The 16,859-nt window shown below is 33.9% G+C and overlaps 1 protein-coding gene across 1 annotated transcript in view; it reads right to left on the reverse strand.

Moving 5' to 3' along the window:
* The window catches only part of LOC128985070 (uncharacterized), a 35,539-nt gene extending 19,067 nt beyond the window's left edge, over window positions 1–16,472 (reverse strand). Inside the window, exons 1-6 of the mRNA XM_054404443.1 lie at window positions 16,330–16,472; window positions 5,438–5,595; window positions 4,001–4,118; window positions 2,890–3,123; window positions 1,943–2,021; window positions 569–737 (exon numbers count right to left, since the gene is read on the reverse strand). Of these exons, the coding sequence (XP_054260418.1) occupies window positions 569–737; window positions 1,943–2,021; window positions 2,890–3,123; window positions 4,001–4,118; window positions 5,438–5,595; window positions 16,330–16,353 (782 nt within the window). The 5' untranslated portion in view covers window positions 16,354–16,472. The remainder of the gene's footprint in view (window positions 1–568; window positions 738–1,942; window positions 2,022–2,889; window positions 3,124–4,000; window positions 4,119–5,437; window positions 5,596–16,329) is intronic.
* Window positions 16,473–16,859: the final 387 nt, after the last annotated feature.

Genomic DNA, 16,859 nt, shown 5'->3' on the forward strand with positions numbered 1-16,859 from the left:
AAGTTAATTTTAATGAGAGTATTCCAATAAAATCTTAGATCTCGATTCTTTAGACCACTGTAAAGAAAAGGCCAGTCGATTTCCAATCCAATACAGTACAGGCTTCATAGTTGTTTTCGGATTCAACTATGTTTCCTGCCAGACATTTTAGCCTCACTTTGAACAGGCATCATTAGTGAATAGGCTGGAGACTCTGCCTCAATGTAGGTAGGGTAACGGCAAAACATCTGTTAGCAATCTTAAACTGACAACATTGTTGACGCCAAAAACTGTATGGATTCGTATGACAACAGGCAAGAAAGTTTACAAATAAAGCTTCACATGCTTTCATTTCTTACTAAAAGAGTAAAATTATCGGTTTCCAAAGTATACATTTAATCGAATACGAAATTCAGGTTACATGCACTAGATGAACTATAAAATAAAATGTTTACTCCTGTAAACAAAACAATAGTGTTTGTGATACCTGTGACATACACCACTTCACTTGTGTGATATAAACATGTTTTAAATACCATAGCAAGGGTCTTACCAAAAATTAAAAAAACCTCTTAAGCATCTTACTCACAAAGGGTAGTCCCCTACTTGTAGACACAGAGAGTCGGAGAATAGTTGACAGTCCGCACCTATCTCCATGTCTGTATACAAGACAGGTGGTGCGGGTCTACCTATATGTAGCTTGCTGTCACCTGGCCTCCTGGGTATCTTCACTCTGGGTAGTGGTGGAGGCTTCATGTCTAAACACCAAGTTAGTTTTGGTTTAAATAATAATTTTACCTCTTTTGAAATATGGTAAGACCTAGAGCATTGCTCTTTAAAACGTCAACCTAAATCTGTCACTATACACATGAACTGCTCATATCAATTAATGAGGGTGATGTTAACTCCTTAAAAACGTATGCTACTGCTCATAGTAATAATATTTAGGATGGTATAAAAACATAAATGTGACTTAGAAACCAATCCAGCGAATATATTCTAGTTCTCCGTCCGCTCCAACATATAAGTAGCCCTACTGTCTACTGTCATAGTAACGATATAAATAGAACTTGTGTGATATACGATGTCCCGATTGCAATCTGTTGAGTTGCCAGTTCAAAGATAAGTTTGCAGAAAAGTTTTTATTTTTATATCATCAAGTGGCTTAGGAATTTTGCAGAAGTCCATACACATTTGTCCCATGAAGCCAGCAGCTTGTTCAGGCTTCATCAGTTTCCACTAAGGCAGTAGGCTCTAGCTAAGGATTGTTTTTTACTTAACTTCAGGCAAGGCCATTACTTAGATGAAATCCAATGGTGTTTTTTTGTGATATTTGAGCCTGATGATACTACAGACCTCTTACCACTAGACCAGCTTTGCTCTCTGCTAAGGCAGTGATTAGAGCTGAGGAATACTTGCTCATCAGTATGTTTCAGACTACTAGGGTTTACTGTGGTCCTCGGAAATTCCAAAGACATTCTCTGTCAGTTTGAATATCTCAGTCACATCACGATGCACATAAGAAAATTCAAACGTGAATGAAGAATGGATGAACTTGGATTACAAAGCGCGAAACTCCTTAAACACTGTGCAAGTGGAAAAGATTTCCAATCATCTCCAATTTTCCGCCACACATTACAAACTTTTCTACTTTCAAACACTTTTTTTATTCACGTCTGTCAATTAACTGAGGACTCTACACAAATTGATACCTTTATAACAAAGATAATCACCGAACACATTTCATCATCCCTCACATCATTTTGGTGACTATGAGGAGACTAAACCTTACTAAACCCTCACATATGGTTGTTACCCAAACCCAACTAGAATCATAGTGGATGTAGTAACCAATAAAATACTGGTTTCAGATTTGTACTAGCTTCCCCTAGCTTGCTTTGTTGCAATGTTAGCTTGGTGACCTATTAATTTATAGACAGCCCTCGTAAAATAGATTACTAACCATCATCAGGAACTTCAGTGTTTCGCCTGTTCAGTGTCTGTACAGGCCTTCTTCTATAGGGAGGATGCCTCTTGTAAAGCTGAAATATAATTGAAATTTTTACTAGTTATTTTATTGTTTGTAGTTTTATTTTTGTTAGAAATAAGAATGTTTTGTATAGATTTTTATGCATGAATTTGAAATCCATAATCCTCAGTTGTAACTACATCCTTACTCTCAAACAGCCTTGGAAGGTGGTATTCAAAGGCTGTTTGAGAGTAAAGATGCAACATTAATTCATCAATCCATTCATCAAATTAAATCAAAGTAGTAATATTTGTTTTAAGTAGCCTATATAGTTTAATTGAAATTATTTGCGTGGAAATGGCTAATCATAAATTTCTAGGATATAGTTACAACAATCGAACAATCTAAATAGAAATGTTGCTATACCAACTCTTCAACTTTATCCTTTGAACTGTTATCCTTATTTTCTCTACAACCTGCATATAAGATGAAATGTTAAAATATGGTTAAAAGATGGAATGTCCTGAAATAGAAATGTTGATACCAACTCTTCAACATTATCCTTTAAACTGTTATCCTTATTTTCTCTACAACCTGCATATAAGATGGAATTTAATATTTGTATCAGCATCAGCAATGTATTTTGTGCATTGTGATACATTGTGATAATGTTTGTGAGGCATTTCAAGCTTATTTCAAACCAAGTATCTAAAAACTCTTGATCACTTTATCTTAGTAAACAAATAAATGAACATTTATACAATTTTGTGTATGCAAATAGTTTCTGTTGTTCTTTGCATGTAGTAATTTCTAATTATAATGTGTATCCCGATAATCAATTCAGCAGGAAATTTCACAACAGACCATTAGAACATTAGAACCTTTTTATTTTTATTTTCCTCCCCCGTGATTCTACACTAAGCTATTCCAATACAACTTACATCTCCTCTAAACAGTGTACTCCTAGCAGCGTTAGCGTCTCTTCCCAGCCCCCGGAACATGGCTGCGATATCCATGCTGATGGGGATCATGAGGTCGTCGGTGACGTTGGAGTTGGTGTTGTTGACCAGAGGAGGTGGAGGAGGGGAGCCAGGAGGAGCCATCAGCTGACTGGTAACCAGGCCTGCCAACGCGAGACGCTGCGTCGCTGACATGGTCCTTAGGATAGGCATCACCTGGGGCAGAGAGATTGGTTTAAATATTGATTAAGTAATTGGCTTTGGAATACTGAAGCAGATATCCCATCTTTATTTAAGGATGAGATGTTCCCATAATTTATCATCAAAATCCAATATAATTGAATGAGCCACTCATAGCATCTCATAGTATAACAAAGACCTTTCATTTTATGTTCATATCAAACTATGCTTACATTCCAAGATTTCCTTCTGACTCCTCATGGGTCCTGATATATCGTGGGGACATGGGACGTCCCCACGATATATCAGGAAACGGATATACTTGATGTACAAAATCTTACTGTATTGATTTACCTGTTATCGTTCAGAACATATTAAACATGTACTGGACTTTATGTACACCTTGTTTTTGGGCTAAATAATCAAGATCAATAAGAGGATAAAACAAGGTACGTGGTAAATTTTAAACCACCTCCTATTCTACATTTTACGAGCAATACCAAAGTTCTTCTTTTATTTTGCCATAAGTTGATGGAACTCCTTCCCTGGAATTGATCTAGAATTGATTACTTATTAAAATAGAATAGCAAGAGCCATTACCATTCTTGGGGTAGCAAGTTTATTGGTTAGCATATTCTCCGACCTTGGTGGAGAAAGATTTTGAGGGGTTTGAACCACTTTTGATTAAAAGCGCTTATTGATCTATACAGTATTACCAGTGCTCGATTAGCCTCAGATTGCGGTGGAATGCAGTTCCGGTACTTCTCATGCGGGAAGATACAAATATTGGCATAAAGGTACATAAATATGTATAAAATCACATTAAATAGGTTACAAATCCGGCACCTCATCTTTTACAAATCAAGCACTTCGATTACAAAATGCCACTGGCTTTGAAATATTGTAGGCCTACCTGTGCTAGTCGCTGGCGTGCACCAGGCTTGGACATGGCTGCTGCCATCACCTTCCTCAACAGCTCCTGTCGGCTGCCTTCTGTAGCCTGCAGCTCTGACAGGTCTATGTCCTCCAGTCTGTAACATACTGTCAGTGTACACCATGGATGTATTGTTGCAGACGCTCCTGTGCTAATCGCACACAATTTGTTATCATTTGGCTCAATCCCATCAGTTTATTTCAAAAAGTCTTTCTCTCAACTTATCCTTCACTACAGTCTCAATTTAATAGCCTCTTTAGAAGACCCTACGTGTACCCTTTTACTAAACCTCTTGTCTACTACAGGGTTAGGCAAAAGCCTGGAACCCCCCAGTTAACTTTTTAACGCGTTGCAGTAGGAAAACCAAACTTGGCACATATTTACAACATAAGAAATTGCACTTTTTCATCAAAGTTACAACTTTGCCCCAGCCCCTAAAATGGGGTATTTTGGGGCAGCCCCAAATTTTCAAAAGTAAACACCTATCATGTGACCCCTCATTTTAAATGGGTTGTCAAGAGGAATCGAATTGCGCAAACTAGAGGTCAATATCACACCCCTAATCAAAATGGCAGCCATTTTAATGATTTAAGATGAACAAATAAGATAAAGTCTGGACACCTCCAGTTAACTTTAAAATTGTAATTATTTTAATGCTGATCAAAAGGTGAGTTCTCTATTTTTATAAAGGTATGCTGAGTTTAGTTTTCCTGCTATAATCTGTTAAAAAGTTAATAGGGGATATTTAAAAATGACTGCCATTTTGATTAAGGGTGTGATATTGACCTCTAGTTTGCGCCACTGAATTTGTCTTGAGAAGCCCTTTAAAATTAAGGGTCGCATGATAGGTGTTTACTTTTGAAAATTTGGGGCTGCCCCCAAAATACCCTATTTTGGGGGATGGGGCAAAGTTGTAACTTTAATGAAAATGTGCAATTTCTTATGTTGTAAATATGTACCGAGTTTGGTCTTCCTACTGCAACGCGTTAAAAAGTTAACTGGGGGGTTCCAGGCTTTTGCCTAGCCCTGTATATTGTGTCAACATTTACATGTAACAGTGGTGACAATACCCTTTTATTACTAAAATCACAAAAATACTTCTCTATGACTAAGTGTTTATTTGCAACCAAAGGAAGCAGTTGATCATTAGCAGTATGGGATGAAAAAAACTCCTTTATGGCTAGGAGCTATATACAAATTTCATCAATTTACAACATAAACACTTAAAAAGGAGGTGGTATTCATGCATCTCAAAAAACCTCCACCACTAAGCTAAAATCATTTTTTTAATCCCCAGATATTATTTATGCAAGATTTGAGGAATACTAATAGAGTTTTCAGATGAGTTTATTTTACATTTACTAAATATTCAAGAAGTACTTTTTATAATGCACCTTAAGCGATTTGAGTACTTACTCATTCAGTGCTGGACCTTGTGCCTCAGTGTCTATCCTGTCTGTGGCTCCTCCAGGATCGTCCAAGGGGAAGTCTGGCAGGACATCTTCTACCTCTCCCACCCCAACCACCCCCTCAGAGCTCACTGTAGCCAGGTGTGCCAACCACACAGTGCATGTCTGAAGCATAGCCACAGTCATGTTATTATTACAAAAGTTATTTTAATAGCTAGAACAGCCCCAGTTTGCTAATCCTTCAGATATTCCTATCCTATCGCACAGGGCACAGGGTCTTCATCCACCGTGAGTGTTGTAGACATGAGGGCGAGGTGGGCAGTGACTTTGCCCTAGACACCAGCACTAGTTCTAGACACTACTTGAGTGTACCATTAAATGTTCCCTCTGTACCTTACTTCTTTGTGGACTACCTATAAAGTTCTAATTTAAGGTAGCGTACTATCTAAATGCATTTTACCAAATTCTTTGGCAAGAGAGCTATTTATGACACGACTAACAGATCCAGCCCTTTCACCTTGTTGCTAAATGAGTGTCTTTAAAAGAAAATACACAATTCTTAAGATGTGTTGGAAAAAAGGTGGTTTTGATTTTATCTGGATGGGAGGTAACCATTTCTTCTAAATGTATTATTATAGAAATCCTTATTTCATGTGTTGCAGAAAAGGATGGTTGCACCAAAGATTACCGTACGCAGATGTCCCTCAACCAAGCATTTTAGAGTGGTTAGAGTGGTAAATATGGATAAGATCAATCAGTTGCTGTGGTATGAGTTACATTTCTCCCACTTGGTTATGGGTGTATCTAAATATCTGTTTTCCACAAATTACTCAGTAATTTTTGTACAGTTTTACTTAGATATTTGAAATTTGGGATGCATATGTATCACATTGGTTAAGGTTATTTAATTTTAATTTGTAAGGTTGGTCCGTTTTTAGAAACAAATAATTTAAAAATATTTAAACATACAATTACAAAGAAATCAACAAAATTAAAAGTTAAGCATACAAAAAATACCTTTGTTGAGTGGTCTAAATTCACTTATTAACCCAGTGCCCTGAGAATGATTAGTAAACAAACTGTTACACAAAATAACTAATGTTTCAAGAAGAAAATATGCCAATGTTGGTTTTCTAAATTGCCTAAGCTTAGGTTATTCCTTGTATTTTTTTTGTAATTTGTATGCTGTAGTTGTAGTAGTCTTTTGAGTACAAAATAATTTAACATTTATTGCATTTTTAGTAATCAACGTGAATTAGGATTGAAGAAATACATAAGAAAAGCTAGCTATTTTCTCTTTGCAGCTAATTTTACACAGGTTAAACTCAATAGAACTGCATTACCTAGCTTTTTGGTTTAAAATTCCTGTAATTTTACCCAAAATAAAATAAGTCACTTGTAGGCTATAATGTAAAATGTGTCTTTTCAAACACCAAATAATTACAAGCTTACTAAGTAAAACATTCCTTAGCAACTGAAAACAGGTGATTTAACTTCATGTAATTGTAAATTCTATGCGTTACCTAGAAACAAATTTCATTATGAATATTTCAAATGCGAGAAAAGGTTTATTTTGTGGAAGCAGAATCAAATCTTATCTCAAATTTGAAACATTCTAGACTCTCGGCCCCAGGTCACCTCTACATCATGATGGAAGCGACTAAAGTCTTCCACCATGACCTTCCCTCGGTCTTTGCAAAATAATCACTTGGTCCACTATTCTTCCCAAACAAATTCCTATATCTATCTGCTTACGTACATATCAGTTATTATTCTGCCTTTACGCTTCTGACCGTACCTCTACTCCTAACTTACCATTCTGATTCTTAACCTCTTTACTATCTTTCACATATATCCCATAGACTAATCTTTGTATCCTTCCTCAAGTCGACCAATCGCTTCATGCAACTTTCCTGATTTCTTTACTTCTCACCCCCTTCTACCTCATGTCATTTTCTGCCTTCTGATTTTGTCCGTATTTTTAACCTTCTCGTATTCAACCTCCTAAACTCCCCTCCCTCTGGGGCTTTGAGGGTCAATACTTTTAATGCGGCCACTGGCAGTCTCAAGCCTGCAAAATGAGCTTTGCTCTTGAACGCAGAGAGAAAGTATTAAAATTAGATTATTTTGAATTTAATTTTTTAATTGGGGAGCCTACTATTTGGTCAACAAATTACTTTGTCGTCAGGTCACATGACAGCCTTTAAATTACAAGATAAACATGAGAACCCACTTGGTTTACAAGTTATCAGTTGCTTTAATCATCTCATCTTGTAAAATTAAATAAATACGAGGATCCCCTGCACTGTATAAATGGTTCGTTGTAAGGCAACATTGTCAACATAGGGAAATTGAGGTGGAGATGAACGGAACAAAAGCACACTCAGCTATGGTGGTCGCTGCAGTTAGTTGTACCAACTCTCAGTGTGGCTGTTGAGATCATAATGAAATAGTTAAGTGCATCAAGGGAAGAATTTTATTGCTTAGACTTTTTCATTTTGCGATGACACATAGTTGTTTGTTTCTCAATTGATATTTGCTGCACACATTGCTTTTCACTAGCCAATTAAGGATTCCCTCGTTAAAATTTTGGACATGTGACATGTTCTCAATTGAATATAAATTGACATAATTCTTCCTGAACTACAGGGCATATTTTAAGAGAGAATACGCAACCACAAAAATTATGGATTTAATGTCAACATTCTATGAAAAGGTTTTATTTAGCTAGCACACATAAATGTTGAGACGAATTACATTAAATGATTTTTTAAATATACTCACTTTAAGCATTACATTATAGCTAAGCAAGTAATTGTACTAGTTTTCACCTTATATACATAGTATATGGTAAAGTATTATTATTGTCTGTGGTAAAAGTCCCCCTTAACAAAAAAGAGGTTTTCGAAGTGATGTCTGTCTCTATGTGTAAATGTGTACAGAGCTACAGACTACTCCTGTAGTCCGATTTTTATGAAATTTGGTTTGTAGGTACTAATCATTGTTATCTCAAGATCTTTTTGGAAATTTTAATTTGGTGATTTACTCAATAAACCTATAAAATAACAATACCCCCGCCGCAGCAAACCTGCAGACTAAGCGAATTTCCATTTGACTGATTGGATTTACACTGAAATGTCTACTTAAAAATATAAAATTTATTCTTGATTTAAATAGAATTAGTTTAACAAGTACTTAGGTTTGCTGCATCAGGGAGGGTAAAACTGTTTTTTTTTTTGTAAAATGTTAATAGTTAGTAAGAAATAAAAACATTTTCCAAATTTGATCAAAATATGTTCATAAATAAGCAAACTACAACAGTTTACCTATTCTCCATAAGAATAACATGGGAATTTTAAATTTACAATTTTTTGGAATTTTCTCCGTAACCATTAGGCGCATAATAACGCTTCAATATACTAAATTATTTGTTTTTTAAGCTCTACAAAATGATTTGGAAAGAAATTGCTAAATTTTATGTTTTTTGGGTCAAAAATGGGAAAAACCTATTTTTACCCCATAAAACCCCCCGTAAACCCCCGTTCCCATGGTCCGATCATGCTGGATTGTGAACTCGTTCGAATAAACGTAGGTTTACACGTTTGTACCAAATTTCATCAAAATCGGATCATTTTTGCTCGAGTTATTGTGCTAACGGACATATGTGTTAAAATAGAGTTAAACTAAAAAGTTAGAGTTAAAAATAGTTTAAACATTTAAATGTATAAATATATATATATGAATTTGAACGGATGGTGTTTTTGGCCTCTAGGGACCTCAAAACGAAAAAAAATCGGTCCCGCGTCCAGGTCTTACCATGAGTACTACGGTACAGTAATAGCTTATTCCCTATATGGGAAATTCGCTAATATTCCCTATATGGGAAATTCACTAAAAAAAGATACTTTCTCAAAAATGGCCTGAACGATTGTGATACAAATTTGGTATTTTATAGACCTTTCAATTCTAAACAAAATCGTACAACTCCGATTGCTCTAAAAATTACTGTTCAAAATTAATTGCAAATTATATTATTTTTTTATAAAAACCATCAAATAAGATAAAAATTGGATTAAAAGCCGGTTTTGATTAAAACTATTACTGTATGTTGTGATCCTTATAATTTATTCAAAACAAAGTAGTAGCCTACAACCCCTCCATTGCTTTAAAAATTACCATTCAAAAGCTATCAACTTGTGTGACTTTCCTTATGAAATATCAGAAATATCATAATTAGCCTACTACCACCGCTTACCCGTGACAAAGGAAAGGTTGTTGACAAGCTATTATGAGAAAGTATACAGGGTGGTAAAAAAGTCCCTGGACAGTTAAATATTAAAAAAAAAATAATGCAGATAGAGCTACAATACTTGGTACAAAGTTACAGGGCATAAAACTCTATTTTAACACATATTCAGTGATCCAATAACTCTTCAGGGGGACGGCCCACAAGGAGTCGGGAGAAAATCTTAAATGGAAGCATAGGTCAATATGCACATCAAATTAAAGGTCTTTTTTTAGTAGAATACAATGCCGCAAACCGCACTTCAAAAGGTTGATCCTGCGCAAAATGACAGTTGTTCAAAGATTCATTTAATTTACATTGCCATTATACGCTTTCTCCTCAGGGGGCACAGCCCTAGGAATCGGAAGAAAATTGTTAACGTAAGAATAGGTCGATATGCACATCAAATTAAAGGTCTTCACTTTTAGATTACGATGCCGTAAATTCAAGCTCAAAAGAATGCCTGAGTAAAAAATGACAGTTGTTCAAAATTCAAAATTTTCAACTCTAGTCACTAGAGTTTAAATTTTAATACATTTGTATTAGTTCAAATTTCCATTTTCGTGTGCCACATAGTGTATAAATTAATGGTTAAGTTATTTTAAAATGTGAGATTATTTTTACTTAGTATTGATCAAAATAATATGGAACAGTATAACATTAACTTTAAAATAATTGCTACATTTTCAGCAACAGTATCAAGCTAAATAGGTTGTTTTAAGTACATTAATACTAAATCATTCGTAAGTAAAGCATGCCGTTTTTTATTTGCTATTATTTTACATTTTAACTATTTATTTATGGTTATTCTGCTGTAAAGGTTCAAAGTTGGAATTGTCTACAGATTGACATGGTATTTCCATGAGAGATTGCTAGATTATAACTAATAAAAAGTATATATTTCAAACTATTTACATCCACTTTGCTTTTATCGTTGTACAGTACACAAGCATAGAAGCAAAAGTGGTAGACAATTTTTAAAAGATCAAAATATAAAAGTTTAACCTAACAAAGCTGGTTCATTGACCTTTTATTGACTAAAATTCAATTTTCATACTAACGTATGTAAAGGGGTGAAATCGTTAAGTGGTGTATCTACAGTTGCTTGAACATAGTTGCTAACAAATATACATCTTCGATTATTCTAGAATTGTTGTACTTATTTTATTTTGGCCTTTTTAGTGGATTTAGGTTTATAAAACTTGTTTATAAACTGTAAATGGAGACTAAAAAGTGCTTACCGAGTTCCAAAGAAAAGCTTAAATGTGATTGTTTCCCTGACACACAGATGATTGAAATAAATCATTGTATAAATATAATACAAATTAATAAATTAATGTATTTTCACAGATTAAAGTGAGTAGTGTCTACGGTATAATCTCTTTAATATGTAATACCTTTGACTATTAACTTTTCAAAACCAAGTGTAAGGTTAAGATTGCCTTTATGTGCAACTATGTGATGGGTGAGCGATTTATAAACTACATTCCGTAAAATAAACATAATTCCATTACTTAATATCCATAAGTATATAATTTTAGACATTGGATTAATAATCTTACACGATACCATTGAATATAGAATGTATGCAGTGTGGTATTTAGAAATGTTTTAATCTATATCCTCAATAGCTTTAAAGAGCCTTTTACAACTGGGTACAGACCACATTAACCTAAAAAATGGCACCAAACTAATAATTGTTTTGGTAACAATGGTTGTCAGAATTTATTTGTACTATCACCAATCAAAAAAATAAATCGGCATTTTTGCATGTAAGATTCCACGAAATCTATATGTTCTGTATATGAAACGAACTAGTACGTTTATGTGCGGACTCCTGCATTTTTGCTGAAGCTAACTTATATACAGGGGTGAGCGTCTGGTGAATCAACTGATATGTAGGCGCAAGTATTTTCCTCTTGTATCACTTACTCTTTTTGGACTTATGTCTATTGCAATGCAACCCATAAACGAGGAAGTAGAAATCAGTCTAAAATATTTTGTTTATCTTATTTATTCACAACTCATCGATATGAAACAGTAAATGAAAGTTCTTTTCTCAAAGTTACGGTAGTTGAATTAGCATTTCGAGCGTGTTATAATCCTATGTTATCCTATCCTAATGTTGGGTAAATAAATTGTTTAATTTCGACTAATTTGTCTATGATACTTGATTTTATTTTGTTTTGTTGACGTAGCTAATGCATTTTATGTTAATTTTGCTGAATAAACGACTTATGACTTATGACTTATGACTATTGGTGATTGGTGATTTATTTACAAGCAATTAGTATTGCCATTACCGTGCACTGCGTGTGCCAGTTTTCTAATGGATTTTTTTTAAATATTTACTTCGTATTCTGTGCGTAATAATGTTGGTTAAAACTTTTGAAGTATCAGACCTTAGTTTAACACCTAACACGAAAAACTATGCAAAGTTTCAATTAGGAATTACATTTGGTTTTTCTGGATTTTTTTTTGGGGGGGGGGGGTTACAATACATATTACCTGTGTTACGATGATACAACAACACAGTTGACAGTAGTCTTTATTTATTCCATGATGCTACTTCTGAAGTTACTTTTTTCGTTTACGATGATAATTGATATGAACATAAGGTATAGTTTATCTTGCTAGGACAGAATTTGTCGTTGTTTTCAGTTTGGCACGCTTAAAAGGTTTGTTAATGAAAGAAAACTTTATTTTACACCAGCACTTGCTGTCCCGACTTATTATTTAGTTAAAGACTTTACCCTCAAATTTCGGTGACATTAGAAAGGAATGTGAACTTCTAGGGAATGTAAAATATATTACGTATAATGAAAGGTGTAATACTGAGACGTAAGTTAAATGTTATGTAGCAAGACTTAATATTGAAATTTGAAATCCAGAATCAATTCAACGATACAACTTTACTCAATATAAAAAGTACACGTATAATCCTAAACATTATAGTTTATGATTAAAAATGTTGACCTTAAGTTGTTATACATTCGTAAGTACATTACCTAGCATGTCGTTAGTAAAGTAATTCACCTAATATTTTTATGTATAGTATTTTGTTCGAATTTTGTTTCTGTTAAAAATTAATTTCTCAAACCACCAAAGAAAATAGGCGTGAAGACATTTTAATGATATTTATTAAATATTTATATTTTTAGATCCTAGACACTATTTCATAACTTAAACGGTAATTGTATTTTATTATATGTAAATTAAGACCAAGTCATTGTACCCTTTTTAAATATGGTCTGTTATTAAATATCTTTCTGTTCAAACGTTTTGTCAAGAATTTATACCTGAATGTATAATTTTATGACACAAGTATTATCATTGAGAGTAAATACATGGATAGTTGAAAAGGGGAATGAAATGGTGGTTTGATAACCATCGGGTCCGGTTTGATCTTATTATAAAATATAGGTGTTATTTAGTAGTTCGAAATGTTACGTTAGTTTTCTATAGCTGAACAAAAGCAGAATGATTTCAATTTTGTAACCCTTTAACAGTTTACTGAGTGTTCAGAATTCTATAAAACGGGTAAATGATTGTCAAATACCTTAACATGTACTCTTTACCTGTATATTACTGTAGACAAGGTTATAGAACAATACACAAATAATTATCACTTATTACTGTGACTATCTTTAACATTTATAAACTGTTTATGTATGATGTGTTATCATTTTAAAAGGAAGGAAAAGGGGTCAATAAGTCTTTAAGCTATGAGGTTTTGTGAGTAACATAAAGTCTAAGAAATTGGTATTTTCAATAAATATAATGCTGCTTTACTTTACTTACTAACTTGATATAATGTATACTTTAATCATAATTTTACATACTTTTATTCATATATGTGTTTTGTAAAATGAAAAAAATATTTAGTTATTTTTAGAAATATTAAACAGTGGTAAAGCCCACTAAAGCCCAAATCGTTAATAGTAGAATTGTATATAAACTAAATAAATACTTTATTGATGAATATAATAGTCTGTATTTGAATTATTTCACTACTATATGTTTTGCAGGCTTGGTAAATCTTTTTGGTTAGATTTACAAGAAATGCAATATGAATTAGTAATTGAAGTAAAATATTGTAATGGTTTTACCAACTTCTTGAAACCAGTCCAATTTCCGGTGCATGTAGAATGTTTTGTTGGGAGCTGTTTGAGGAATGCGCATGAGCACGACGAAGAGGAACCGGTACCTGTAATGAACTTGTTATAGTCACCGTTGTACGTTCCACCATACCACTAAACGGACGCTTATGTTTGTAATTTGGTTGTGTAATATAGGATAATTTTAAGTACATACAAAATACGACACTTAGTTTTACCTATACAAACAAAATAAGATAAAATAGTGGAAATAATTCATGTTTAAGCTCTCATACCTTAGTATACCATAATACATGTATACTAAAGGTATCGACCGACATTAGTATATTTGTCTAAGTATTTTTACCTCCATAATTAGTCATAGCAAAAATGTGCTTAAACACTTTTTGGTAGAAAACTCCTTACTTATGACAATATTTTTTGGAGGCTATATTTTTTAGCTATTTACAAAATCCCTAATAATAGACCTTTAAAGCCCCCACCCTCTAAGCTCCATCCCCACAGGTCGGTACTTTTAGAATATTGTTTCAGTAACCTTTTCCTACAACAATTAATTGTGGCTTATAGCCTACATGAATTATTTCCCATATTTAATCTTTTTTTTACTTCGTTACCTGAACCACTTCATATTTTATCTGTTTATAAAATGTGCTACTGTAAATTTCTTTAAAATTAATTTTGTATAATATCAAAATCATTTCCACATGATACAGTTTTGAATAAATAAATTTTTGTTGCTGAAATATTCGTATCGGACTGAAGAACCATGAGATACATTTGTAAAAGTTCCATATTTACCTAAGAAAGAATAACTTTGTAGCAACACATAACCACATTTAACATGATGTACATAGACACATAGCCATAATTTATTATTTGTACAACCAATAGCTTATGTTAAATATAGGTTAGCTTACTCAATTTGCTTACTATTGAGCTGTAGCCCTATCTATTTAGCAAAATTATTTTACAAAGCGCCGCTTATTTATGTAGTTTAGGTTCAATGTATTTTTAATATTGAAGTGTTTTTGTATTGGTTACGGATGAAATGAAAACAATTGAAAATTTAAAATTCCCATGTTATTATTATGGAGAATAAATAAACTGTTGTAATTTGCTTGTTTATGTATTCATTTTGATCAAACTCGGCAAATCTATTTCATTTATACTAACATACCCTCCCTGTAGCAGCAAACCTAGAGACTCGTTAAACCTAATGTTATTGAAATAGATGTAATTGAAAATCAAAGCAGGTAAATGGAAATTCACTTAGTCTGCAGGTTTGCTGTGGCGGGGGTATTTTTAATGATAGTTTGTTTTTCTTTTCTATGCATTTGGTGCATTCTATGTTTTTGGTGACACGTTAAAAACTAATTACAGTAATTTTATTAAATTTAAATAGGTCACATTAAGTAGTATAATTAGGCAAAGCATTGAGTTAGCACTTATCATGTGATGAACAGTCCATCTCGATGGTTATATGAGACTGGGCCAAGAATTTTATAAATATATTTTTTTACATGGATATTAAAATTAAATGTAATAATTGTGTATTGAAACAAGCAAAGTTAGAGTCATGTGGCCCTTTCTTACATTTAACCTATGTTTTGAACGACAGTGCCATAACAACAGTGACTTTGGCACAATCGTTGACTCTCCTTACCTATATGTCGTGTGCCTATATGGTGTGAAGTCTCAATTCTTTAAAAGGGGTTTTTTTAAGGTGATAAGCTATTACTGTAGGTGGTACTCTGGGTGGCACTGCAAAACCGTAGATGGCACGGCAAGACCTACACTCTAGACCGATTTATTTACCACTTTGCTTCCATTTTGATGACTCCAGGATATAAAACACAATTTTTAGAAAAATGGTTTATGTATGTCCGTGAACGTGATAGCTCAAATAATTTTGGTACGACCTTATTAAATTTGACATCAATGTGTACAGCTTGATAAACTTGATTCAGTTCGCTAACTATCAGGATCGGGTATAGGAACGGCGTTTTATAGGGGTTTGAAGTTAAAAAAAATTGTTATATCTCATTTTCATAACAACCGTCGTACATTTTACAGGTAAAAAACAAATAATTGTGACCATTGAAGCTTTGTCATTACTACAAAGGATACTGAGATAATGAAAAATGTATATTATTGACAGAAATTTTCTACAATTGTGGTTTGCTTTAATGTTTATATTTTGAAAAAGATTGAAATATTTATTTATTTTATAGGTACCCATTTATTGGTAGCAAACCTAAGTATCCGTTAAACCGTATGTGATGAAAATAAGGTATAAATAAAATTTGTTTAAGGAATATTTGAGCAAAAATCCAATCAGTCAAACTAAAATTCACTTAGTTGCTGTGGTGGGGGTATTTTTCCAACCAGTGAATCGAAACGTTAATCCTCGATAATAATCACAATATAAACTCAATAAAAATCTGTGTGTTTATTTCAACAAAATGTTCTTAACAATGCCCAACAAAAGATACATACCAATATAAACAATCGTATATCCATTTTTTGAACTCACAGTGACACGGCTCATAACACACTAGCCCAACTCGCGCACTGTATACAACACGTCGATATCCATGGCAACACAACACACTGGCACAAACACTTCCACCGACCGCGGCCAAGCTTCTGCCACTGCTAGCTGCCCGCAAGTTACCGTCCTGGGGGGGGGGGGGGGGGGGAGGAAGAAAGTTGGCCGTGACCAAGAAACGAAGAAGAAATGCGTCAGTGCCACAACCACGTCCAGCGCTAGGGGACTTCGGTGTTACCGGGCGTTCAACTCTCTCTCGGAAGACTTCGTACCTTACACCTGCCTTGGGCGTAGCTCCACTTGGAGAAGTGGAGTAGATGAATGAGTGTGGGGGACCAAGGAGATCCACTTTCAAAAATTTAGTTCCGTTTAGTATGGTTTTGGGTTAGCTCGAGCCGGCTTATGTTGGGTTGGAGTAGCCCGATTTTGGCCGAGGAAAAATTTTTAAAGAGGATTAATATACAGCACATTTTGATTA

The sequence above is a fragment of the Macrosteles quadrilineatus genome, unplaced genomic scaffold, assembly GCF_028750875.1.
Source record: "Macrosteles quadrilineatus isolate MER2022 unplaced genomic scaffold, UCM_ALF_1.0 Scaffold_2__2_contigs__length_208266976, whole genome shotgun sequence".
NCBI classification, from domain to species: Eukaryota; Metazoa; Arthropoda; class Insecta; order Hemiptera; family Cicadellidae; genus Macrosteles; species Macrosteles quadrilineatus.